This window comes from Myodes glareolus, chromosome 7 (genome assembly GCF_982192425.1).
Source record: "Myodes glareolus chromosome 7, mMyoGla1.1, whole genome shotgun sequence".
Taxonomy (NCBI): Eukaryota; Metazoa; Chordata; class Mammalia; order Rodentia; family Cricetidae; genus Myodes; species Myodes glareolus.
The window spans coordinates 54,608,726-54,636,153 of NC_142032.1; the positions used below are offsets into that span (position 1 = coordinate 54,608,726).

The 27,428-nt window shown below is 40.7% G+C and overlaps 1 protein-coding gene across 4 annotated transcripts in view; it reads left to right on the top strand.

Annotated features, from left to right (window-relative positions):
* Rtn3 (reticulon 3) overlaps positions 1-27,428 on the top strand; it is a 53,973-nt gene that overhangs the window by 18,455 nt on the left and 8,090 nt on the right. Inside the window, exon 3 of one of the 4 annotated variants that reach the window (XM_087908151.1) lies at positions 6,053-8,080. The exons of 2 other annotated variants lie outside the window; for them this stretch is intronic. In XM_087908151.1, the coding sequence (XP_087764277.1) occupies positions 6,053-8,080 (2,028 nt within the window). Of the gene's footprint in view, positions 1-6,052; positions 8,081-18,840; positions 18,911-27,428 lie in introns of those variants that run through there. One more of the 4 variants, XM_087908152.1, reaches the window with a different exon arrangement.

Genomic DNA, 27,428 nt, shown 5'->3' on the forward strand with positions numbered 1-27,428 from the left:
TGCTCCTACCACTGAGGCATCTCCCCAGCATCTTTTTGTTTGGTTTGGTTTGGGTTTGGATTTTCAAGACAGGGTTTCTCTGTGTGACATCCCTGGCTGTTCTGGAACTTGCTTTGTAGACCTGGCCAGCCTCCGATTCACAGAGATCCATCTGCCTCTGCCTCCTGAGTGCTGGAATTAAAGCCTTGGGCCACCACCGCCCAACTGCCCAGCATCTTTGTTTGTTTTGTTATTTTTTTTTTGAGACAGAGTTTCTCTATGTAAGAGTTTTGACTGTCCTGAAACTGGCTCTGTAGACTGTTGTGTTTTACTCTTTTGACTTTTTGAGGGACCCCCACCCAGCTCCCAAATAAATCTCACACAGAAGCTTATTCTTACTTAAAATTACCTGGCCTTAGCTTGGCTTGTTTCTAGTCAACTTTTGACTTAAATTATCCTGACTACCTTTTGCCTCTGGACTTTTATCTTACTCTGTTTCTTTATACCTTTCTTTACTTCTTTCTCCATGGGTGGGTGGGTGGCCCCTGATGTTCTCCTCTCTTCGTTTTCTTGCTTCTCTATTGCTCCTTGTTTCTGCTATTTATGCTCTGCCTGCCAGCCCTGCCTATCCTTGCTCCTGTCTTGCCATTGGCCATTCAGTCCTTTATTAGGACCATCAGGTGTTTTAGACAGGCAAAGAATGACAGCTTCACAGAGTTAAACAAATGCAGCATAAACAAAAGTCACACACTTTTAATAATATTATTCCCCAACAGTAGACCAAACTGTCCTCAAACTCTCAGAGAGCCGCCTGCCTCTGTCTCCTGAGTGCTGGGATTCAAGGTATGCACCACCATGGCCTGGCTCCCCAGCATCTTTTAATAGGAATTTTTTGCTTGTGAATGGTAGGAAACTTAGAGTGACTAAGTGACAGCATAATAAATCTATATAATATTTACTCATATTTGCTTGATAAAGTAACACCATACTTTTGAGTGTTTTGAACTTGGGTTTTTTGAGTCCATGTTTCTCTGTGTAATAGCCCTAGCTGTCCTGGACTCACTCTGTAGATCAGGTCGACCTCACACTCACAGAGATTCGCCTGCCTCTGCCTCCCAAGTGCTGGGATTAAAAGCTTGCGCCACCACTGCCTGGCATATTTTGAACTTTTAAAATGAATGTGAATATTGAGTCCCAGTGTTGGAAAATGCTAATTTAGAAACTACTCTCAATGATTTATTTTTATATATTTTATTTTATTTAAGACAGTCTCACTATGTCACCCTAGCTTACCTGGTACTCACTGTGTAGACCAGGTTGACCTTGAATTCATAGAGAGTTGTCTACCTTTACTTCTCTAGTGCTGGGATTAAAGGCATAGGCATGTCTTCGTCTTCTTATTTTAATGTGTGTGAGTATTTTGCTTCTATGTATGCCTGATGCCACAGAGGCCAGAAAAGGGCATTGGATCAAGCCCCTGAAATTGGAGTTTTAGATGGTCACCAGGTCCTCTGCCCAAAAAATTGCTCTTAACTACAGAGCCATCTTTTCAGGGCCCCACCCCCCGTTTTGTTGTTGTGTTTTTTTGTTTTATTTTTGTGTTTTTAATAATACAAGCTGTCCTCTATACTAATCTTAACTGCTCTCGAGTGTGGGATCCCATATGTGTGCACCATACCCTACTCATGAAATTTCTTCATGAAGATCAAAGTGTATATGAAACATTGCAAGGTATATGTTTGCTTGTGTTTATTTTGTTTTTTGAGACAGGGTAACTGTGGCCCTGGCTGATCTGGAACTCATAGCAGTCTACCTCCATCTGCCTCCTGAGTGCTGGAGTCAAAGGCATGAGACACTATGGGCTGAATGTTTGAAAAAAAGAAAGCTAGTAGACATTTTATGAGACATAAAATAATCCAAAACTGTTTGACCAGCAAGTCATGTAATGTGTAGTATTTTAATAGGTAACAACTTTCAAATTGTCTGAAGTTTTCTGCTATGTTGTAAGGTACTGATTTGAACAACACCGATGACTGTTAACTGCCATGCTGACTACTAACTGGAGAGTTCTTGTTTAGAACTGTATTAAAAGGATTGTTATATTCTGCTTTATTTTTCACACTACAAACCTTTCACTTCTGGCCCAATTTTTTTCCCATTGTATTAGTACATATTAGCGCTACCCGAGTTTGTTAGCATTACAGTTAGCTACAATTTCTTTTCATCTGCCAGATTTCTAATAGAGATCATTAAAATTAAAACACAGATGAAGATGTTACCTTCTTTGACTACACATGGGAAAGTCTGACAGTAATGAGAGCTACATCTGTATCTTGTGCTCACCAAAGAAGAACAAATGAACAAAGCATTGTTCTGTTTACCCTCCAAACTTGCCCTAACAAAACTGTCTACCCAGATAGTTATGAAATCACTATTAGGGGTGTTTAGGGGTGTGTGTCTGTGTGTGTGTGTGTGTGTGTGTGTGTGTGTGTGTGTGTGAGAGAGAGAGAGAGAGAGAGAGAGAGAGAGAGAGAGAGAGTCTTGCTGTGTAGTCTATAACTTGGCCTTGAACTCTCAGTCCTCCCTCACTCTTACCAGTGCTGGAAATCACTGGAAAGCACACAGCTCTAAAATTATTTGTGTGTAAAATAGTTCTGTTATTTTCAAAAATCTTTAATAAGGAGCTGTAGCTGTAGCTCAATTGCCTGGCACATATGAAGCCCTGGATTCAAATGCTAGCACCCCATAAACAAAAGTGTGTTATATTCCTGTAGTACTAGCATTTGGGGAGGTATAGACTGGAAGATCAGGAGTTGAGGGCCATCCTGGGTTATAAAATACAAAATAACTTTGAGGCCAGTATGGAACACAGAAGACTTTGTCTCAAAAAAAAAGTATATATTTAATAAAACAGTTGCAGTCTGTCAGGTGGTTATGATATTCGTAAGAAAATCCACTAGTATTCTGACAACAAGACTTCTAGCCTAACCTCATAGTTTTGCCTTAGATTATTCCATAACCAGTTCAGAACCATTGGAGTGCTTAGAATTCCAAGAAAATATGAGAGAAACCAGAAAGAGGAAACTAGCATGTTCATGTCCTGCCAAAAGCATGGTGTTCTGTTTTTCTCGTAATATACACATTCTGTGGTCATTATTTTATTTGCTTATTGATTTTTGTGTGTTTCTGTTTCTTCTACTCAATTAGCTCCATAAAAGACAGGCTTTTCTGTTTTATTTGCTGCATTACCCTAGTTTCTGAAACAGTGTCTGACATGTGATAGACAGCATTGCTAAATGATAATTCCCTTTATTGACACTCATCTGTGATCATAAAACAAGTAGGCTGCACTCTCCTTCGGGTCAGCTCTGTTTGCTTCGAAGAGTTCTATTCTGTTAGGAAAGCTTCAGAATTTTAACCCACTCTGCTGGACTTCATTTATCTTACACTCTTTTCATGCTGAGTATCTCAGCTATGTAGTGACGGTTGTAAGCTATGTTTGCTACATTTGTAGCCTCACTTTTTTTCCTCTTAGTTTTATAACCAGACTTACTCCCCTTTTTTCTTCTTTAATTTTGAAGCGTTCCCCACTAGCTAGGCTACAGCTTTGCTGTTCTGAAGTTCAGATCCTGTGACATAAAATTTTAATAATATGCCATAATAAAGCACCTTTTTTTTTTTTTCTTTTAGTGGCAGGGTCTCTACATAGCCCAGCTGTCCTGGAATTCACTAGACTACGCAGGCCTCTGACTCACAGAGATCCTCCTGCCTCTGGTGTCCCCACCCCCACCCAGTACTGGGGCTAAATGCATACACCACCACTCTGAGATAATAAGACAACTCTTGAGCTGGAGAAATGGATCAGCGGTTAAGAGTGTTGGCTGCTCTTCCAAAGATCCTGAGTTCAATTCCTAGCAACCATATGGTGACTCACACCCATCTGTAATGAGATCTGGTGCCCTCTTCTGGCCTGCAGGCATTCATGCAGGCAGAACACTATATATAATAAATCTTTAAAAAGAAATAAGACAGCTCTTTATATGGCGTTTGGAAACATCCTGCAACAGTGGGATTTTGTTTACTAAAATACATAATTCTTACTTTAGTTTTTAATAGATTTGTATGGTGTCATAAATTTTCTTTTATATGATATAATTAGAAGAGAGCCTAGGCTACATGTAGAAACAGTCCCAAAGGAATTTTTCTTTTCATGTCTTCCCAATTACTCTTTCATGCGCAAGACATTGCTGTCCTGAGCCTACTTAGACCTCCCCTGACCAAGTTATGCCTTTGATTCATTTATTTAGGAATATTTTAAGGTGTGCTATGTTCCAGCTCCAGAGATGTAGCAGTGTATGAAAAAGACACTGTCTTCTCTCATATGCAGAAAAGACAGTACTTTTTCTTTTTGGGTATGGTTACTTTCACCTTTCCATAGATTAGAAAGAGATTATCTTGTAAATCAGGCTGGTCTCAGAGATCCACCTGCCTCTGCCTCCCAAGTGCTGGGATTAAAGGCGTGCACCACCACCACCTGTAGAAAGAGATTATCATAGTAAATGAATGAATAGTTGCTGTGGAGTTAATAATCAGTAAGACTGTCATTCCTGTTTTTAAAAGAATTCTGTTTACTGTCTTAACCAAAGAAACTCATACCAATCAGTCTTTTTCAAGTAAAAAAGGATATATTTTGGCTTATGAGTATTCACTAGGTCAGGAAGCAAAGAACAGGGCACTGGTACTCAGATGGCTACTTTTATTGTGTGAGCCCCTAGAGTAGGCGTGGGCAGATCTTCACTCTCAGTTAACCTCATGAAACATACTCACAGTCATTGAGTGATTCTAAATTCTGTCGAAGTGACAGCAAAGATAAACCATCCCAAGTCCACTCTTGTCTGTCTGACAACCAAATGTATTACTATAACTGCATACCTGGCCTAGTGTTAGGCTGTGTCCATCTCCATAAATCCCTGCAACCTTGACAGTTCCAACAGTGTTCGAAAGTTCAAGCCCAGAGTCTCCTCAAAAGCTCAAGGCAGCTTACTTTGATACTCTGTTGAATTTTTAGTTAAAATGGCTGGTCAGATAAGAGATTTGGGAGCAGGCCTGCCTTTTCAAAACTCTTTAGAGCATCAAGCAGTTTGTATCCCTTTCTTAAAGAATGGAATGGAATGTTTTAGTCTGATTTTCAGGCTCAAGAAAGATCTGCCACCTCTCTAGATCAAAACCTTGAGCCAAGCTGCTTCCTTTTCCTTTTCAGTTTGTGAGGACTGTAATGGGGGAATCTATAGAGCCAATGTGTTCTGATTGTTCAGCTTACAAAGGAAGGTATAACAACATGTAATAATACCAGGCTGTTTTGTGTAGATTATGTTGCTCCTATCAAATAACCGTTCTCCCACCAAGAAAAAAAGGAACGAAGAAGGAAGGAAAAACTCCCCAAACCTCCCAGAACCATCACCCCCTTATATGGGGGGGGGGGGAGTAGAAAGTTAGAAAGTATTTGTCAGCTGGACAGTGGTGGCTCATGCCTTTAATCTCAGGCAGGTGGATCTTTGTTTGAGGCCAGCCTGGTCTATAGAGCTAGTTCCAGTACAGCCAAGACTACATATAGAAACCCTGTCTCCAAAAAGAGAAAAGAAAGTATTTGTCCTGAGAATGTTTTCTCATTCACCATTTGTAGCATGATACTGGCTTTTATTTTACTGTTGGCAGTTTAATGCATGTTTTGTAGGATACTATTGATTTTTTTGTTATGTACTTGTGTGTGTATGCATATGTTTATGTACATACATTTTGTGTGTGTGATTTAGAAATAAAAAGCATGCTGCTTGGCCTAACTAGCTAATGTGTACTTGCATCTGGTAAACAATATTTTTCTTTTCGAATTCTGACCATAGCGGAGTTGGGCTCTCTTGGCTCTGATGAGCCACTTTCAGAAATTATAACTTTTTTCTTTCATCTTCTGAAATACATAACCCTGACCTTACAACACTGCTTGGAGAAAAAAGAAAAACATTAGACACTCAATTTATTCTAGCCAAAAAAGGAAAAGACCTCTTGGTTCTTCTAGGTATGAAAAAGCTGGATGTGTCTCATGGGACTCATAAGGACAGAGTAGACACTCCAGTTTCTCTTACAGCTGTTGGTCCTTGCAACCACCCTTCTATTCCAGACAGTTTCCCAGAGCAGCCTGCTTTTCTCTCGAAAGAAACTGGTCCAGCAGAAGAGTGGATAGTTAAAAACCAAGAACCCAAAAACCCGAACAAGGTTCCAAGTGGAGAGGACAGACGTGTACTGGATCTTGGGCAGTGTCAGGCAGAACACGTTTGTACATATTACTTGTCCCCGTCTGAACTTTCAGGAGCCAGTGTAGAAAAAGATTCTCCGGAGTCACCATTTGAAGTAATTATTGACAAAGCAACTTTTGACAGAGAATTTAAAGATTTGTATAAGGAAAGCACAAATGATTTGGGTGGATGGACAGCACACAGTGGTAGAGAATCCCCTGCAGACCTGTTGGAAATGAATGACAAAGTGTTTCCCCTGAGAAATAAAGAGGCAGGGCGTTACCCAGCCTCTGCACTGCTCGGTAGACAGTTTTCACACACCACAGCAGCCTTGGAAGAGGTGTCTCGATGTGTGAATGATATGCATAACTTCACTAATGAAATCCTGACTTGGGACTTGGTTCCCCAAGCTAAACAACAGGCTGATAAGTCATCTTCTTGCACCACAAGAAGTACAGGACTAGACAGGAGTGAACATCGCTCAGAGATTCCAGTTATAAATCTTAAAGCAAGCACTCATCAGAAAATGCCTGTATGTTCTCTTAACGGGAACACTCCCATCACCAAATCCACAGGTGACTGGGCAGAAGCATCTTTCTCTCCAGAAAACATGGCTGGAAAACCTGTCAAAGACTACCTCAGCTCCGCAAAAGAAGCCAGCGGCAGAGATGTGCCAGGCAGTTCCCAGCCACTTCTGGAGTCGCCTGTCTCTGTGCTTGAGAAATGGGTCCCAGGTTCTGGAACAACCACAATGGAAGTAGCTTTACCTGATCTGAGGGATGCCTGGCCTAACTCTGTGCTGGGGGAAGTCACAGAGGTTGATAGTTCTGGGGAGTCCGAAGACACAGTAATAGAGGATCTCTCAGCAGATCCCTCATTTGAGACCAATAAAATTCTGCCTGGAAAGCCTGCCTCCCTTCCAGGTGCTGCTGCGAAAACAAGTGGGAGAGGTATCGAAGAAACTCCCAGTTGTGAAACTGTGAGGAGTGAGATGTGTGGAAACTCGGAAGACCCAAGTAGTGAGGCTGAACTTCAGGGAAAGAATCTGGAAGGTGAGGAGGTGTGTTCACAAGTATCTAATACTTTGAATGAAGTTGCACCTAAAAAGCCCACTGAAACTGTCGACCCCAAAGTTTCTTCAGCAGCACCTCCAAATGTTCTTAGTGAGACAGGGTTCCTACCGATGGTGACGGCTTCTGACAACTTTGAGTCTTTGCTTGGAAAATATGTTGAAGATACAGATGGTTCCTCCCCAGAGGACTTGCTGGCTGCCTTCATAGCAGCCAAGGAGAACGGAATAGTGGATAAAGATCACGACAGCTTGGAAACAGTGTTAGAGAAGACAGCAGACTTTAAAAATACTTTACCTGTGGAACTCTTGCATGAAAGTGAGCTAGGTGGTTCTGAAACCGAAGACATTAAAAACAAATATAGTGAACGCAGCAAAGAAACAAATGAAGGTGAGCTGGGTGTGTGCTGTCCTCCAGGTGCCCCCATAGTGACTCCCGACTTAGAGCAGGAGCGCCTCACCATCAGAGCCATCAAAGAATTAGGGGAAAGACAGGCTGAGCAGGTGGAGGCTGAAGAAGCAACTCCTGGAGGAAAACTCAAGCAAGCCTTTGCTCCACAACCGTGGCCACAGAGGTCATCTGACATCCTAGAACACACAGATATCAAGACTGGATCTGATCTTGGGATTTCCAAAAAGCCCATTCTCATCAAAGACACTAGAGTAGATCCTATTTTCAGCCTTAGCAAGACTGAAACAGTTAACAACCATGTCCTAGCAAGACTTCTGACAGACTTCTCAGGTAACCATTTACACCAGAAATTCTGCATGTGGTTAATTCTGTGATTGTCATCCTGCTGTATGTCCTGTATGTGAAAGGAGATTTCCCCGCACACACACTTAGTGATCACTGAGCTTGCTTTCTCTGTATTTCTCAAGCCACAGACTACTTGGTAACACTAACCTCCTGAGGTGTGTGTTTGTTTGTTTGTTTTTTGTTTTGTTTTTGTTTTCGAGACAAGGTTTCTCTGTACCTTTGGTGTCTGTCCTGGAACTAACTCTTTTGGACAAGGCTGGCCTTGAACTCACAGAGGTCCGCCTGCCTCTGCCTCCCAAGGGCAGGGATTAAAGGCGTGCACCACCACTGCCCCAGCTAACCTCTTGAGTTTTTAAATTTTCTGTTCTGTTTCAAGGTCTTTCTTTCTTTATAGGTGACCTAAATGTGGCTACTGTCTTTAAAAAGGTCACCACATTCTTATTTATTTACTGGTTTTTTTGTTTTGTGGGTTTGTTTTGAGGCAGAGTTACCCAGACTGGCCTGGAGCTGACTATATAGCCATGGTTACTGAACTCCAGCAGTCCTCCTGCTTCAGCCTCTCAAGTGCTGGGATTACAGGCCCAGTCTGTATCTTAGTTATTTTCAAAGTGTAGTTTTTTAAAATCTCCATGATAGTTAACATTGATAATCACTGGGTTTTTTAAAAAAAAATAGGGAACTTGTAAATTTTAATTAGTTATCAAAGATAAAAGAATTCCTTCAGGGAAACTCAGTAAATGTAACTTTTAATTAATTTGCTGTATTCCACAGAGGGTTTATGCTCTAAAAGTAGGTGACCATTATTATAGTATTCTTTTGGAGTAATACTTAAGAGAAACTCATTAATTCTTACACTTCAGACCTACTGAATCGCTTCAACAACAGAACATTTGACAGTACCAGAAGCCCTTCTTGTCACCAGTTTATTTGAAATGATCCCTTTTCTAGCAGTTGGCTTCCAGTATTCCATTGTTTTGAATGCTGTTTGTCTCACAAAGTGTATTACTTTTTATTGCTACAAGAAAACACATGACCAAGGCAAGTTATAAAAGAAAGCTTTTAAGAAGGACTTGCTTACAGTTTCAGAGAGTGTAAAGCCAACTGGGGTGTCATGGGCTTTTGAAACTTAAAAAAAGCCCACCCTTAGTGACACACATCTGCCAACAAAGTCAGATCTTTTACTGTTTACCAAACAAAACAGTTCTACCAACTAGTTACCAATCATTCAAGTATATGAGCCTTTGGGAGCCACTCTCTTTCAAACCACCACAGAAAGTTTGGTGGTGACGGGGGGTGGGGGGCGGTATTTTAAAGCTCTACACAAGTCAGCACTGCTTATACTTGTACTTCTAGCTCTCAGAATGCTGAAGCAGACATGTTGCCTTGAACTCAAGGTTAGCCTAGACTACACATTAATACCCTATTTCCAGCCAGTCAACGGTGGCGCATGCCTTTAATCCCAGCATTCAGGAGACAGAAGCAGACGGATCTCTGTGAGTTTGAGGTCAGCCTGGTCTACAAGAGCTAGTTTCAGGACAGGCTCCAAAGCTACAGAGAAACCCTGTCTCAATAAACAAAACAGAAAAGTCCCTCTTTCCAAAAACAAAGCCAAAGATGACAAAACAAAGCTGTTCATAAAAAATGACACATTTGATACCCAAGCTTTTTACCCTTACTGTAAAGTCAGTATTAGCTGCTATGTAGACTTCCATAGTTTTTAAACTCTTGATCCTTGTTTTCAAATGAAGTCACACTTAAACTTAGAGCAAAAGTCAAGATTTTGGTCAGGCATGATGGTACACACCTATAATCCTCACACCTGGGAGGTAGAAGCAGGTGTTCAGTCATCCTTGTTTACATAGTGAGTTTGAGGTCAGCCTAGGATATATAAAACTGTCCTGGACAGTGCAGGGGTCGGGGGCAGGGAGGGAAAGAGTGGTATTTTAAATAAACTTTTATGCCTAATTTTCCCATGAATGTATTTTCTTATTAAAGACCATGGGTAGCCAGGCAGTGGTGGCACATGCCTTTAATCCCACAGAAGCAGGCAATTTCTGTGAGTTCTAGAACAGCCAAAGCTACACAAATAAACCCTGTCTACAAAACAAAACAAAATAAGGCAGACTGCTCAACAGGTACTTAAATTGTAATTTTTAAAATCAAGAATTATTTAACCCTATAATAGTATTTTAAAGATTAAATGTGAAAATGTAGTAGTTCATTGTTGAGTATATAGTTAATAGGTGTAGTACAGGACTGGTACACACCTTCTCCCCCTCCCCCACCCGAGACAGGGTTTCTCTGTGGCTTTGGAGTCCTGGAACTAGCTCTTGGAGACCAGGCTGGTCTCGAACTCACAGAGATCTGCCTGCTTCTGCCTCCCGAGTGCTGGGATTAAAGGTGTGCGCCACCACCGCACCTTTAATAGTAGCCCTCCAGAAGCAGAGACAGGCAGATCTCTGTGAATTCCAAGCCAGGATGGTCTACATGGTGAATTCCATGACAGCAGAGATTCTTTCTCAAAAAAAAAAAAAGAAAAAAAGAAAGAAAGAAAAGAAAAGAAAAGAAAGAAACCAAATAAATAAACCCTAATTGTGTGTGTGTGTGTGTGTGCATGTGTTATTTTATGTGTGTGGGTGTTTGTCTGCATATATATCTGTATACCACATGCATGCCTGGTGCTTGAGCCCTGTTATTGGAGTAGCAAGATGGTTGTGAGCCACCATGTAGGTGCTGGAAATCAAACCCACATCCTCTGGAAGAGCAACCAAGTGTTCTTAAACGTTGAGCCATCTCTCTAGCCCCCTAAAGTTTATATTTTTAAAAATTTATTTATTTTAGGTTTTTTTTATGTCTCTTTATATTCTTTTTTTTTTTCTTTCCTTTTTCTTTTCTTATTTTCAGTTTTTCCAGCCAGGATTTCTCTGTGTAGCTTTGGAACCTGTCCCGGAACTCTCTCTATAGACCAGGCTGGCCTTGAACTCACAGAGATCTGCCTGCCTCTGTCTCCTGAATGCTGAGATTAAAGGCGAGCACCACTGCCCAGCTTCTCCTCATATTCTTACTTTCTCTTGCGTATGCACTTGTTCTGTCTGGGGGAGGGGGGATACTTGCACGTACATGCATCAGAGGACAACTTGAAGTAACTAGTTTTCTCACTCCACCATGCCAGTGTTAAGACTCAAGTTGTTAGACTTGGCAGTAGACATCTTTACCCGCTACCATCTCACTAGCCTATTTATGCCATTTTAATTGGTTGGGGGTTGAGGAGTGGAGATTGAATTCAAGGCCCCATGCTTGCCAGACAAGCACAATGCCACTGAATTACATCCCCCCGCCCCCAAAATCTGAAGAATTAAAGATAGAAATAATTCCACTCTAGGAATTAGAGAGTCTAATGGAGGAACGTTGGGCCCTAACTCCTGCTTTTTCTGTGAACAGAATGTAACTTTAAACAGTTAGCTCAGCTGTGTCCAAGGGCTTCCTGCAACTGAAAATGCTGAAGTGTATTACTGCTCCAATGATCCATCGGTACCTTTTAGGTTTCTCCTGGGTTGTAATGATTCTCACAGATAGTTAATTTTGAGTGTCGAAGCATACATAAATTAGGCCATAAAGCCTGCTGTCTAATTGTGGCATTTTTACACTATAATGTAACCTTAAACAACAAGCCTAACTGATTCAGCATCTTCCTTTAGTAATGAGGTGACAGTAATTATTTTGCCAGGTATTATAGTATTGTTATAAGTAAAGAGCTATCTAAATAATAGTTATTGGTAATTCCCAGCTGAGCTATTTCATCTAGAATGAGAGATGAAAGGAGACGTGGAAGTTGATATTTCTCACTGACTAAATTATATTATTGTTAAATATTTTTAGATGATAGTTAAGGCAGATTGACATATAGTTAGAAACTTAAAGGTTATCCTTTACAAATTTAAAACTTAAAAATTTTGTCAGTTATTTTATGACCCTATTTTTAAAGACATAAACCATTTTAGTAAAATGTATCAACTTCTTGTTTTCACAGTGTGTACACATGACATCCATACACACATACACGTAATTAGAAATAAAATCTTTAAAGATTTATTTATTTATGTACTTTGTGTATATATGAAGCACTCTCTCTTCATGTACTCCTATATGTCAGGAGAAGGAATAGGGTCTCATTATAGATGGTTGTGAAACATCATGAGGTTCCTGGGAGTTGAATTCAGACCTCTGGAAGAAGAACCAGTGCTCTTAACCACTAAGCCATTTCTCCAGCACTAGAAATAAAATCTTTAGATAAAATTTTTCAAAATAAAATCACTTTAGTTTTTTTTTATTGTAGCCAAGTAGGCTTCTATTGTACCCAGTCTTCCTGCATATGACAATTCTTTGAACAAAATTTTTTAAATTAAAAGAAAAAGGCCTGAAGGCAATGTAGAACATACAGAAACAAGCAGATTCTGAAAGAGTTAACACGTAAAGAATGGAGGGCTGGAGAGATGGCTCAGAGGTTAAGAGCACAGACTGCTCTTCCAGAGGTCCTGAGTTCAATTCCCAGCAACCACATGGTGGCTCACAACCATCTGTAATGAGATCTGGTGCCCTCTTCTTGCCGAAGGCATACATGCAGGAAGAACCCTGTACACATAATTAATAAATAAGTCTTTACAAAAAAGAGGAAAGGAATATATTTGAACAATTACATTCAATCAATTTTTACTGCTTTTAACCAGAAAAACAGACTGAAGTTGGGATCTGACAGATCGAGAAGACTGGGAGAAGATAATCTAAGTTATTCTCAATGACTAATAATTAAAAGGGAAGAAGAATCCAGAAAAGAGAGATCCAGAAGATAAAAGCCTAAAATTTTTTCCATAAAAGTAATCTCTGCATAAGCTCCTTTCTAATCTGTGACCAACATGTGTACAAGAAAGAATCCAGGGAAAGCAGCTAACAATGAAAGAACTGAGCCATGACTTGATCTTCTGTACCAGAGACAAAGAGTTTGCAAATTAAGTTTAGCAAAATGTAATGGCATGCTTAAAGCAACCCCCAAAATGAATACTCTCCAGGGATCAGTGGTTGTGAGCACTTGCTGCTTTTTCAGAGGGCTCAGGTTTGGTTTCTGGCCTCCTTGGGCATCTGTACTCACTTGGTGTGTATATACACAAGCAGGCATACACATATATGAAATAAAATTCAGTTATTTATTTGTGTTGGAGGTGTTGAGGCAGGGTCTCTCTATGTAGCCCTGGCTGTTCTGGAGTTCTTTATCCCCTTGAATGCATAGAAATCCATCTGTCTATCCTGAGTGTTGGGATTAGAGGTATCCATGTAAATAATTTTTAAATACGTACTCTCTAGAGTACTATAAGCGAGTAAGTATACCACCTGTAAAGCATGTTAGTTATGGTGTCTAGAATGGAACCCAAACTATTTAAAAACCAGAAAAATATAATCCAGTCTGGAGAAAAGAGATCTATATAGATTAAGTTCATACGTTAGAATTAAATCAAGACCAGCCTGGTCTATATAGTAAGGTCCAGGATAACAAGTTACATAGTGAGACCCTGGAGTGGGGGAGAGAAGTTATTATAGCCACCCAACAAAGTGAAGGAAAATGTTTGTATTAAATGAAAATAAAGGAAGTTTCCGCCTTAAAATAGAAACAGAAATAGCCTAAAGGAAACCCTAGAACATCTGAAGTTTGAAATTCGTTAAGTGACCTTAATATCAAAATGGAGACGATGAAGGAAGGAATCTGAATTTGAGGATAAACAGGAAATTATGCAACCTGAAAAACAAGGGAGGAAAAAAGTATCAAGGATCTGTAGAGTAATCAAAAAGATTACACAATAGGATTCCCACAGCAGATCAGAGAAGAGCTTTATGAAGGTAAAGTGATTACAGGCTTCCTAGTCTATGAAACACACACGCACACACTGACTGGCCAAAGCAGCTCATCTGTCACCTACTAATTTAAGTCCAAAGACAACCTTGCTTGGAACAGGTATCAGGGCCTCAAAACTACTCCCAGACTGATTGGTTAGGACTCAGTGGGTTTCAGAAACTACTGTTGGCAGTAGATTGCTGCAAAGGGACACACAGAGGAAGACGCCATAGGTAAGCTTTCAGCTGTCAACACACTTATGCAGGAAGTACTGAACTCTTCCACAACTGTGGTGACAAAGCAGAGTTGCCATCTAAGAATACTTGTTACGTCCTTGGTATCCAGGATGACAAGCAATGCCCATGTGACTGCTACATGACTACTCAGACTCCAGCATCTCTCCACCAAGTCAAAACAGGCATTTGCCATAAATCATACATATTACTAGGCAACACCTAATCTGATCACTATATAAAAGAGCATCGCCCTGAGGGAGACTTTTAAAAAAATTTTTTTAATTCATCAAATAAAATTTCCCAAGGGAGATATTTTATTCTCCTCTCTTGCCGCCACTTCCCAAGTGCTGAGATGTGCCACCATGCTCAACTTTAACCCAGAGTTCTGTATTAAATAATGAAAAACAAAACCAAGGGGCTGGAGAAGTGATTCAGCAGTAAACCCTGAAGGATGCCCTTCACATGTGTGGTATATTTACTTGCATATACTCTTTACATGAAATGAAAACAAATCTTTAATAATATTAAAAAGTGCCTTTTAGATGTGAGATTAAGGGAATTTGTTATGGACAACCTGGTCAACAAAAATGGTAAAGTTCTCACACACACAAAAGAAAATTATATCAGTCCCATCAAGCAGGAAAGGCAAAAGGATCAAGAATTCAAAGCCAAGACTATCAGGCTGGTAACCCTGACAACTTGAGTTCAGTCCTCCAGAACCCACATGGTAAAATGAGAGAACGTGATGTGGGAGTTCCTTCTGTCTATGTGTTGCTTTTATTGGTTAATGAATAAAGAAACTGCCTTGGCCTGTTGATAGGGTAGAACTTAGGTAGGCAGGGAAAACGAAACTGAATGCTGGGAGAAGGGTAGAGTCAGAGAGATGCCTTGTAGCCCCACCAAGGACTTTAGCCAGTAAGCCACAGCCACATGGCCATACACAGAATAATATAAATGGGTTAAATTAATATATAAGAGTTAGCCAATAAGAAGCTAGAGCTAATGGGCCAAACGGTGATTTAATTAATACAGCTTCTGTGTGATTATTTTGGGTCTAAGCTAGCTGGACAGCCAGGAACCAACACGCAACCTCCCTTCTTCCTACAAGAACCAATTCCCACAAATTTTCCTCTGTCTTCCATGCATGACAGTGAACTCAATCCCAGCCTGGGCTACATCATGAAACCATTTTTCATGAGGGGGAAAAAAATCTAGAGAGGTGGCTCACCAACTAAGAGAACTTGCTGCTCTTCCAGAAGATCCAAGTTTAGTTCCCAGTCCCATGTCAGGCAGATCATAATGGCCTGTAATCGAACTTCAGAGGAATCCAACTCTGGCCTTCACAGGTAACTTGCACTCACATGGAGCACACACAAAGAAAATGCACTTAAAAATAAAATAACTCCTAAAAGAGAAAAAAAAAACAGAACATAAAAGGAAGGAATCCATCCTGCAGAATCTATAAAATAACCACTAGCACTGATAAATGAATTTAACAAAATTACAGGACACTGGTTAATGTTCAGAATGTAAGTAATAAAGCATATGTCTTTTGTGCTCAAGGCCCTGGGTTTGATCCCCAGAAATGGGATAAAATACTCAAGGATTGGACAGATGAGTCAGCAATCACCTATGACTCCCAACTCCAGGAGGTCCAATACTTTTTAAAGACTGTGAAGAGGGCTGGGTAGTTGCAAATCAGGAAGGATGGTACCTGCATGAAGTTCCAGCCCTTGGTAAGCTAAAGGCGGAAGACCTTAAGTAGCCTGGGCTACAGAGACTCTGCCTCCCCCCATACTTAAAATAATTCCATTTAAAATTGCATTTAACCCAGAAAAGGTACTGGAATGATGACTCCTTAGCTTAGAGTACTTGTTGTAAAGGACCAAGGTTTGATACCCAGAACCCACATGTTTTTAAGTTAACAAACATTTTTAAGACATGCTAGTAAACCTGGCAGTGGTAACACACACTTTTGATCTTAGCACTCAGGAGGCAGAGGCAGGCAGATCCCTGTGAGTTTGAGACCAGTGTGGTCTACAGAGTGCAAGTTCCAGGACAACCAAGGCAGCACCAAAAAATCTTATCTCAAAAAAAAAAAAAAAAAAAAAACCAAAGGGGGAAAAAACTTAAAATAGGAACTGGAGAAATGGCTCAGCAGTTGTTAATACCTCCTGCTATCCTATATATAACTATAGTTATCCCCACTTTATATTTTTATTTATTGTGTTAGGAATTGGTGGTAGATGGCTGGAGAGGTGACCTAGTGGTTAAGAGCATCCACTCTCTTGCAGAGACCCAAGTTCAGCCCCAGCACCCACAATAGGTGACTCATAACCACCTGTAACTGTGGCTTCACCAGCCACTTGATTCATGTGCACATACCCACACAGAAACACAAACACATAATTTTTAAAAATGTAGATAATTCTTTCATTTATTTGTTTGTTTATTGGTTTTTTTCAAGACAGGATTTCTCTGTAGCTTTGGGGCCTGTCCTGGAACTAGCTCTTGTAGACCAGGCTGGCCTCGAACTCAGAGATCCGCCTGCCTCTGCCTCCCTAGTGCTGGGATTAAATGTGTGTGCCACCACTGCCTGGTTTGGTAATTTTTTTAAAAAAAAAAGATTTAGGACTAGACTTGGGGTGCAAACCTTTAATCCCAGCTCTTAGGAGTCAGACACAGGTGGATCTCTTGAGTTTGGAGCCGGCAGGGTCTACATTGTGAGATCCTGTCTCAAAACCAAACAGAACCTCAGTGTGTCTGTGTATGTTTTGTCCACATGAGTGCAGGTACCTACAGAGGTCAGGAGAGGGTTCCAGAACCCCTGGAGCTGGAGATACAGGCTAAACCATTTCTTTCATCCTAGATTTCCTTTCTTGCTGTCACCTGGGGAGTGGTAGACATGTTTAGCTTCTAGAACTTACCTTGGGTTCTAGCCTCTAGTCCGCTCATGTGGTAGCTTGCTTCAGTGACTAGCCTCTCCTAGTCACAGGCTCTTTTTATATTTGAGGACAGGAAGGCTTTCTATACAGGACATGCAAACCAAGTTAACAAGTTTTGGGTAGTGTCTTAGAATGTTGCCCACAACCCCTAACATCACATGTTATGCAAAGTTAGTTGCAAATCAATCAGTAAATATAAGAACTTAAAATCAAAAGCCAGGGTAGTGGCATATACCTAAGATTAAGTAAGAGGAATGAATTCAGTCCAAGCTGAATAGCAAGATTCTGTTTGAAAGGGAGAAAAGCAAAGGGTTCTTAGATCATTTGGTACACTAATCTCAAAATAAGTTAGACTTCACCAAAATTACTGTTACTGTTTTTGTTTTGTTTTTTTGAGATAGAGTTTCTCTAGTTTTTTGGAACCTGTCCTGGAATTTGCCTCGATCTCACAAAGATCCACCTGTCTCTGCCTCCCAAGTGCTGGGATTAAAGGTGTGCACCACCACCACCCAGCTCAAAATTAATTTTTAATTTTTGCATAATTAAAGATAACTAGTAGGTATCACCTTGAGAAAATACTTGCCAAATTATGTTTATTGGACTGTCAAAATCTAGGCTGAACAGATTGATGACACTTCCCAAAAGAACTTTACACCAATGCTGATAGTACAGCGTAAATATGTCCAACACTAAATCTCAAACAATTTAAGCAGTTATCACTATTCATGTATTCTAATAGCCGCTAGGGTTCAAGACAGTCCGCAGTAACGGTAACATGGTAGGTAGAGCAGTGAGTCTCATGGACTGTGGCTGAGAATGTAAATAAGGAAAGTTGGGCATATTCTTAAAAAACAATACCCATTTGTCCTGTGAACTAGCAACTTCTTCACAAAGATTTTTTTTTTCATGGCAGTTTTACTAATAATGTCCTGATGCTGAAATGGTAATTTATCAGTAAGGGATCAAATATCCCTTGAAATAATTGTTTGTGTGTGAATCATGGAACAACTTGTGAAGTCAGTCCTCTACTTCTACCGTGTGGGCCCCGGGAGTGGAACTCAAGTTTGCCAGGCTTGGCAGCAAGTGATCTTAGCGCTGAGCCAGCTCTACAGACATAGCTCTCTTGAGACTGCCTTTAGCCCCAGCAGCTCCCTCTTTTGGTGTGTCATGCTTACTGCAGCTGGCATCATTAAGTCTCACTTGCCAGAGATAGAAAACCTTTGGGGTTTTTTTGGTGGTGGTGGTGGTGGGGTGTTTGTTTTTGTTTTTTGTTTGTTTTTTTTTTTTTCGAGACAGGGTTTCTCTGTAGCTTTGGAGCCTGACCTGGAACTCGCGCTGTAGAACAGGCTGACCTCGAACTCACAGAGATCCTCCTGCCTCTGCTTCCCTAGTGCTGGGATTAAAGGTGTGCGCCATCACCCACAGGCTAAAAACCTTTATTTTAAATAATAATAAAAATAATGTGGGGGTCTCGTGTCTAGCATAGGTTCCTGGAGTTGTTTTCTTAGGGCCCTGTGCTCCCTAGAGCCAATGTGCTCTTTCTGTCCACGTGGCTCCTCGAGCTCATTCAATAACGGCCGTTTAGGCAGAGCTCTCCAGGACTGGCTGATGCAGCTGGTGGTGCCTGGGCAGCATGCGATGGGGAACTGCTGTTGGGTGCAGTGCTTCGGGCTGCATTGTCAGGAAAGGGGCCTCATGCAGACAGGAGGCGGCGGTACAGAATCGAAGTGTTTTAGAGCATGTCCGAGAGGTGAGCACTTAACTACAGTTTCTACGTCTACTCTTAAGTGATAGCCTGAGAGAGATCAGAAGCGGGTATAGACTGCTCCCTGAGGAAGAAATAGTTGTTAGAGAGGCATTATTAGTCGATTGCTGCAAAATAGACCTTGGCAGGCAAGGTACACATGTCATGTACCTCCTAGCAGTGGAACTCAAAGTTAAGGACCAGAAGACAAGTTTGGATCTTGTTTGAGAAATAGAAAGGGGCAGTGTGGATCTCATCAGATACATAGTGTTGATACTAAGTGCCCAAAGCAGCTGTGACTTAACGACCAAAACTAAATCAACTAATGAGCATGTATGTATCCTTCGACGAGACCAGAAGGTAAAGGAGGAATGACTAGGATGCTTCTCGTGAGGTAGCCTTCCAAAAAGAATGCGTTTGCTAGGCAGCACTTAGGTATAACGCTGACCGTGGGCAGACTCTAATCTCTGTGGACAAAAGGGAAAGAACTTTTGTTAGGACTAAAATGGGTAACAGTGGCAATTCTGAGTGTTGCGGGTTTATGAATCCTATCTTAGAACTGTTGAATTCTAGCATCAGACAGTCTGAAACAGATCAACAATTGAGTAGAGTGAAATTTTGTGACCCTGCTTAGCAGTTCTGACCTAGTATTAAAAGTGGACTAGAATGCATTAGTGATAAATGCTGAGCCTGGAGAAATCATGTTGTAAGTGCTTTTTACTAGAAGGGAATGGCAGTGATAGAACAGAGCTGAATGGCTTCAGAATGAGTGCAATTTCATCATCTGCTTTTTTTTCTTTTTCTTTATTTTCTTTTCTTTCTTTTTTTTTTTTTTTTTGCTTCGAGACAGGGTTTTGCCGTAGCTTTGGGACCTGTCCTGGAACTAGCTCTTGTAGACCAGGCTGGCAAAACAGTTTCTTTGTTTTTAATTTATTTAGTATATATTCAGTGTTCTACCTGCATATATACCTGCAGCCCAGAGGAAGAAGGCACCAGATCTCATTAAAGATTAAAGCCATGCACCACCACCTCCCGGCTCATTAAATTTATTTTAACTTTTATAACATACTTAATCTTGTTGGGTTTTGCTTTTTTTTTGTTTTGTTTTTGTTTTTTTGGGTTTTTGTTTGTTTGTTTGTTTTTGGTTTTTGGTTTTTCGAGACAAGGCAGGGTTTCTCTGTAGCTTTGGAGCCTGTCCTGGAACTAGCTCTTGTGGCCCAGGCTGGCCTTGAACTCACAGAGATCCGCTTGCCTCTGCCTCCCAAGTGCTGGGATTAAAGGCATGCCACCACTTCCCAGCTGGGTTTTGCATTTTAAAACTTGATAATTTTACTTAAACTGTCTGACCAAACCTATTTTATTATGTAACTGAAAGTCTTTAAAAAGTGTATTTGTTAATTCTCAGCAGATACGAAGAGAGTTGAAAAGAGATAGTCAGGTTATTTGGAATGCTGTCCTCATTTCCCTGCATTATTTACTTTGACTTCTTTAAATTCTATTGTCTGATAACTAGGCACAGTTAATTTGAGAAGAGCCTAAGAAATGCTAGGTATGGTTTCTTTCCACATCTACCACAAACACATATCCTAATGTGATGCTGACACATTCTGATTAGAAGATACTATAAAACAAGCTTCTGCACATGTTACATTGGGAATAAATAAAAATAATATATAATCATATATTTAGATATTTTACTTCCTTTTACATGCCACTATATTGGTTTCTGATACTTTTGAAATTCTGTATTTCCAACAAATGATCTTTGAAATATTTTACACAGAACATGTAAATGTGAATAGTTGAAGAAAAGATAAATGGTAATACAGGTATTTAAAACAAAATAAAGCTGGGCAGTGGTGGTGCCTACCTTTTAAAGCACTCAGAACTCAGGAGGCAGAGACAAGGGGATCTCTGTGAGTTCCAGGACAGCCAGGGCTACCCAGTGAAACATCTCAAAAAACCAAAATAAAATAAAATATTTTTGGTATGAAAGATTTCATTTATTGTATTACTCTTTGCTTTAATAACATGGAACCTAGTATACCAATAAATAAATTGTGGCAGGCAGCTTTTCTTTTCCCTAAGTTCATGAACCAACATACAAGGCCAAGGAATGCCATTGAGATGCTCAAGCTTAGCAGGTAAAGGCCAAGCCTGACCTGAGTTCATGCCCAGAAAGCACATGATTGAAAAACACCAGCCCCAGAAATTGCCTGGTATCTATTCCCCCCCCATCTCAATCTATATCTATCTCTCAGTGCATGCTTGCTTGCATGCATACATTAATTAATTAAAGTAAGCCAAGAATACAGAACGTTCTCTGATTGCTCCCTTGCCTTTGCTGAGGGTTGAGCATGGTTTTTCTATAGGCACACTTTCATGGACTTTCCTTAGGATATTTTTCTTTTTTGTCTTGTAGCAGCAACCCTGTCCTGAAAGGGAAGTTCAGATGAGATCTCGATTTTGCCATTATTTTCATTGCATAGAGATAAATATGAAACTTTAACATGTGAATATACATTAAGTCATGCTGTTGTTTGCATGTCAATATAATTGAAGCTGCAGCTTTAGCATTAGAAATCACTTAGAGATGTTTGTTGTCTGACCACATTTCCTGTGCTAATGCTGGTTTTAAATTGTATATTGCTCATGAGATAAATGCTTTGCTTTTGTTTTGGCTCAAGCCACTGTAGCAGTTAGGTTTTTTTAGATTTATTTTTTTATTTGTGTATATATGTGTGTGTACAGGTGCCTGTAGAGGCAGAAGAGGGCATCAGATCCTCTGGAGCTGGAGATACAGACAAATGTGAGCTGCTTGATATCAATGCTGAGAATCAAACTCTAATCCCTTAGAAGAAAAAAAGTCATTCTTAAACACTGATCCATTTTCCTGGTCCCATTCATTGACTTTTTGTCTAATGCGTTTTCTGAAGGGATAATGGTAGTTGCTCAAGGATTGTTAAACCCCCCCCCCCCATGTAAACGGAGTTTGCGCATTCATTTCCTGGCCACTGAGACCTAAATCATCACACAGAAACTATATTAATTACAACACTGCTGGGCCTATTAGCTCAGGCTTCTTATTAACTAATTCTTACATCTTAAATTAACCCATTTCTATTACTCTGTGTATTGCCACAAGAGTGTGGCTTTCTGGGTAAAGTTCCGGTGTCTGTCTCCTTCAGCAGCTATATGGCATCTCTCTGACTTGCCTGCTCTCTCTCTCTGTAGCTCTTCCAGCCTGGCTATATTTTCCCCTGCTGTAGACCGAAGCAACTTCTGTATTAACCAATGGTAATAAAACATATTCATAGCATACAGAGGAGAATCCCACATCACCCTGAAACAGGGTTTCTCTGCTTAACCTCTCTAGCTGTCCTGAAACTTGTCGCTTTGTAGACCAAACTGGCCTCGAATTCACAGAAATCCGCCTCCTCTGCCTTCCAAGTGCTGGAATTAAAGGCATGGGCCACCACTGCATGAGTAAGTTCATTTTTACATCTAAACATTTTTAAGTAATTTATTTGTATTTTATTTATACTAGTATTTTCCTGCATGTATATCTGTGTGAGAATATCATATCCCCTGGAACTGGAGTTGCAGACAGCTGTGAGCTGCCATGTGGGTGCTGGGTCATCTGGAAGGGCCATCAGTGCTCTTAACCGCTGAGCCAGCTCTCCAGCCCCTATCTAAACATCTTTTAAGTAGTTTGGCCACTGTATTAGTTGGGGTTCTCTAGAGAAACAGAACTTACAAAATGAAAAAATATGTGTGTGTACATTTACATACCTACACATACATGAAGGGGATTTATTAAAATGGCTTACCTGCCATGGTTTAGCTGTCTGCCGACAGAAGGTCTAAGAATTCAGTAGTTGTTCAGTCCATGAGACTGGACATCTCAGCCAGTTTTCAGAGTCCATCAGAATCTCAAAAAAGTAGGTTCTAATGCCAGTGAAGGAAAAGACTTGCCAGCAAGAGAGAGAACAGGCAAAGATCTAAATCTTCCTTCTTTCATGTCCTTTATATAGGCTGTCAGCAGAAAATGTGGCCCAGGTTAAAGCTAGATCTTCCCACCTCAAAAGATCCATCGTAAAACTGGGTCTTCTCACTTCAAATGAAAAAATTCCTCCAAGGTGTACCCAGCCACTTTGGAGTTTAGTTAAGTTGATGTAGTCCAGTTACAAACAAGAATAGCTATCACAGCCATGTTATAGAAGATTTGGAAAGTAGGGAGAAATTCCTTGAAATTCACCAGAGGCTTATTCTCAGTAAGTACAGAGGCTCTGCATCAGAAGCATGGAAAAATAACTAATGATACTAGAGAGATGGCTCCGGGGTTAAGAACATTGGCTACTCGTCCAGAATACAGGGGTTTGATTCCCAGCACCTATCTGGCAGCTAACAGCTGTCTTGAACTATAGTTCCCATGAATGAAATCCATTGTTGTCCCCTGGCCTCAATGGAAACTGCACACACAGATGGTACATAACACGGATTACATAAAATAAAAATAATAAAGTCTGTAAATTTTTGTTTTCCTTGTTTTTCAAGACACGGTTTCACTGTATAGCCTAGAACTCAAGTCTGTTGATCAGACTGGCCATGAACTCAGAGATCTGCCTGCCTCTGCCTCCTGAGTGCTGGGATTAAGGACGTGAACTACCACAGTAGTGCCTACTGTTTTCCATTGTAGGTGTTCTGAGACTGGAAGCAAAATGAATAATGATAACTAGCAGTAGGCGTTAGCTACGTACTCAGCAGTGCTCTGGTACTTCCACATTCACCCATTCAATCCTGCAGCATCCCTATGAGGCAGTTACTGTATCTTCCAGTGAGAACCCAACATACAGAAGTTATGCATCTTGTCCCAAATCACCTAGCTGATCAATGGCAAAGTTTGCAAACTCATATACTTCAGAATATATTTTTCATTACCAGCTAGAGAGGCAAATGATGAATTCTTTTATGACATTTCACTCATATATGTAATATATTTTGGTCATATTCATGCCCTATTAGCCCCTCTTATTTCCTTTCTCATCCCTTGAAAGAGATATGCCTGGTGGCACAGGCTTTGTAATCACAGCTATTCAAGAAGCTGAGTCAGCAAGATGCTTAGAACCCCAAGGCCAACCTCAAAATTTAGAAAGTAAAGAATTTGGTGTATAGGGAAGTTTCTGTTCTGCCCAGTCCCACAGCTATTCAGTCCCAAAGAAACACACAGAGGTCTAATATCAATTATAAACTGTTTGGCTTATTAACTCAGGCTTATTATTAATTAGCTCTTATAACTTTAATCCATAATTCTTGTCTGTGTTTAGCCATAGGACTTGGTACCTTTTCTCAGTAAGGTATTCTCATCTTGCTTCCTCAGTGTCTGGCTGGTGACTGACTCTCTTCCTTTCCTCTTTCCAGAATTCTTTTAGTCTGGCCACCCCACCTATACTTCCTGCCTAGCTGCTGGCCAATCAGTGTTTTATTAAACTAATACAAGTGACAGATCTTTACAGTGTACAAGAGCATTGTCCTACAGCAATGTGGGAAGGGGAACTATAGCTGTGTAGCTCAGTTGATCGAGTACCTGCCTAGCATCCAGGAAGTCCTTCATTTGATCCTTAGCATCACATATTCCAGGTAATTTGTACCTCTAATCTCAGCTGGCTCAGGATGTGGGTGTAGTGGTGTCTCATTTGTATTTTAATAAATAAAGCTTGCCTGAAGATCAGAGAGTACAACAGCTGTACTGGTCAGCCTTACAGCCCAGGCAGTGGTGACACACACCTCTAATCCCATTAGCCACACTAGTTTGCCATAGAACCTGGTAGTAATGGTGCATACCTTTAATCCCAGTACTAGAGAGGACTATCAGACGGGAGGAGACGGCTTTAGGCTCATTCTCATTCTGAGATTCTTGGAGGCAGGATGGCAATTTTTAGATGGAGGTAGAGGTAAGGGCCAGTGGCTGGCTGTTTTGCTTTTCTGACCTTTAGGTTGAACCCCAATATCTGTCTCTGTTTTTATTAATCATGTTACACATGAAGATAACCTTGAACTCCTGACCCTCCTGCCTCTACTCCCAAGGTCTGGGGTTGCAGGTATACACCACCATGCTTAGTTAATTTGCTATTTTAAAACTGTACTGGCAGTAGGAATAAGTGGATAAAAATAAATAAATTCATGTAAACAAACCCACTGCAGCATCTTGCTGGTTTCCTGGTTGTAAACTGAAAACCCAGTTTAATGACTTCACATATCAAACTTTGACAGGTGTCCTGTTTCTCACATTTTTCCTCATATTTTTTTTCCTCCTAACTCTGAGACTCAGAGAGCTAAAAGTTCTGAAGGCCTTGCCAGTCCCCTTTTCTTTGTTCTGTGCTGAGAATGCTTAGTCTCAACTTGGCATATTCCCTTGTGGGGGCAGCGTCAGGAGGTGAGTGGAAGTTACCGTTGTGCTGACTCTGGGTCACTAGCAGGGCCCATCACAGACTGAAGAGCCAGTGAGAACATGAGCTGGAGCATTCTGGGGATTGAGAGTGATGGGATTCAGTGTGCAAGGCAGGAAGTAACTGCAGACTGGGGCCTGAATGAAGCAAAGGAACAAGCTATGAGGTTTGATGGATAAAACAGTCTACTAATGCCCTTCATCTGCTGTTCCCTCTTTCCATCAGTAAAATCCTCATTTGACCTATGGTGCGGGAGAATTGTCTGTATTCTGTCAATCATGTTTTAAATAAACGCTGATTGGCCAGGCAGGAGGTGTAGGCGCAAAAACCAGACAGGAAGTGGAAATGATGCAAGGAGAGCAGGAGAATTCTGGGGAGGAGGAAGTTGATTCCTCCCACTCCTGCCCAGATCACCAAAGCAGCAGGATGTGAGTTGCCCCACTGAAAAAGGTACTGAGCCACATGGCTAACATAGATCAGAAAAATGGGTTAATCAAGATGTGAGAGTTAGCTAATAAGTAGCCTGACCTAATGGGCCAATCAGCTTTAATAACTTATAGAGATCTCTTGTGTGATTTTACTTTGGGACTAAACAGCTGGGGGAACAGGGCAGGACAGAAAACACAAACAAGCAGGCCCTTCATGTTACAGACCTAGACCCTAATTCTACTGATTATTTTAAGGGACTTTCTGTACTGTTATGCACTTTATATTCTGCATACCTCTAGAGGGTACTAGTCACATGTGTTACCATTGTAGGTCTGACTTTCTTAGACAACTTTCCATTAGATTGCAAGGAAATCTATGAGGACACAGTGGTCTTTTCCAACTTGTGCAAATGTAGAAATTATTTTTTTATTTCTTTGTAAAAACTTTTAGATTCATTTATTTTATTTATATGAGTGTTTTGCCTGCATGTATATATGTGCACCATGTGTGTGCCTGGTGTCCACTGGGACCAGAAGAGGGTGTGAAATCCCCTGGAACTGAAGTTACACATAGCTGTGAGCTACCCTGTGAATGCTGGGAACTGAAGTCGGGTCTTCTGGAAGAACAAGCAGCCAGTACTCTTAACCTCTAAGCCATCTCTCCAGCCCCGTTATTTATGTTTTACACTAGTTTTTTGTTTTGTTTTGTTTTTTTCCAGAGAGGGTTTCTCTGTAGTTTTGGAGCCTGTCCTGAAACTAGCTTTGTAGACCAAACTGGCCTCGAACTCACAGAGATCCACCTGCCTCTGCCTCCCGAGTGCTGGGATTAAAGGTGTGCGCCACCACTGCCCGGCTTATATTTTACACTAGTTTTAAGTATATTCTTAAACTTAATTAAGTTATATATAAGTAACTATATTCTTATATTTTAAGAATATAGATGAATTATTTTGTGGAATATTTCCCGAGTTGTTTTTGTCTGTTTACTTTCTCTTTAAATTCGAGGCCTGTATTTGAGGTTGGAATTCTACAGAAGCCGTATATCCTTCTTGGATGTGTCATATTCAGGGGCACATATCATCTGTTTGTTCTGTGGTGGGGACATGAAACCTCTCTGCATTTTGTATTGAAACTACACTTATAGGCATATGAATTTCGACATGTGTATGTTCCTGAACTCTGACTGTAGGAATTGTCCTGCTTAGTATCAGCCCTCTTATCTGGTACTGTTCAATTTTCTTGTATAGTCTCAGTTCGGTAATATGCACCTGAGTGGCACCTTTTTCTCCCTGATTTGCAAAACCACTGCAACTGTTCCCATCAGGAATCACAGAACTTCTTCCAAGTAAAGCATGTGAGTTTATTGCATGTAGGTAATAATACACTCTGCCTGGACTGGCCTCATGTTCTCCTGGAAACAACTTTGGGGAGAAGGTCCCATTTTCTCCACTTTACAGTGGAGGATGGGTTAGAAAGGTTAAAGTGACACTGGTAAAAATTACCAAGACTCAGATATGTCTAACTCTAGAGACCTTGTCCATTTTTATAAGGCTAGACTGGGCAATTTAGCAAGACCCTATCTCAAGAATTTAAAAAAAAAAAAAAGTATGGCCAGGTGTGTGTTACAGGTCTACAATCCCAGATCTT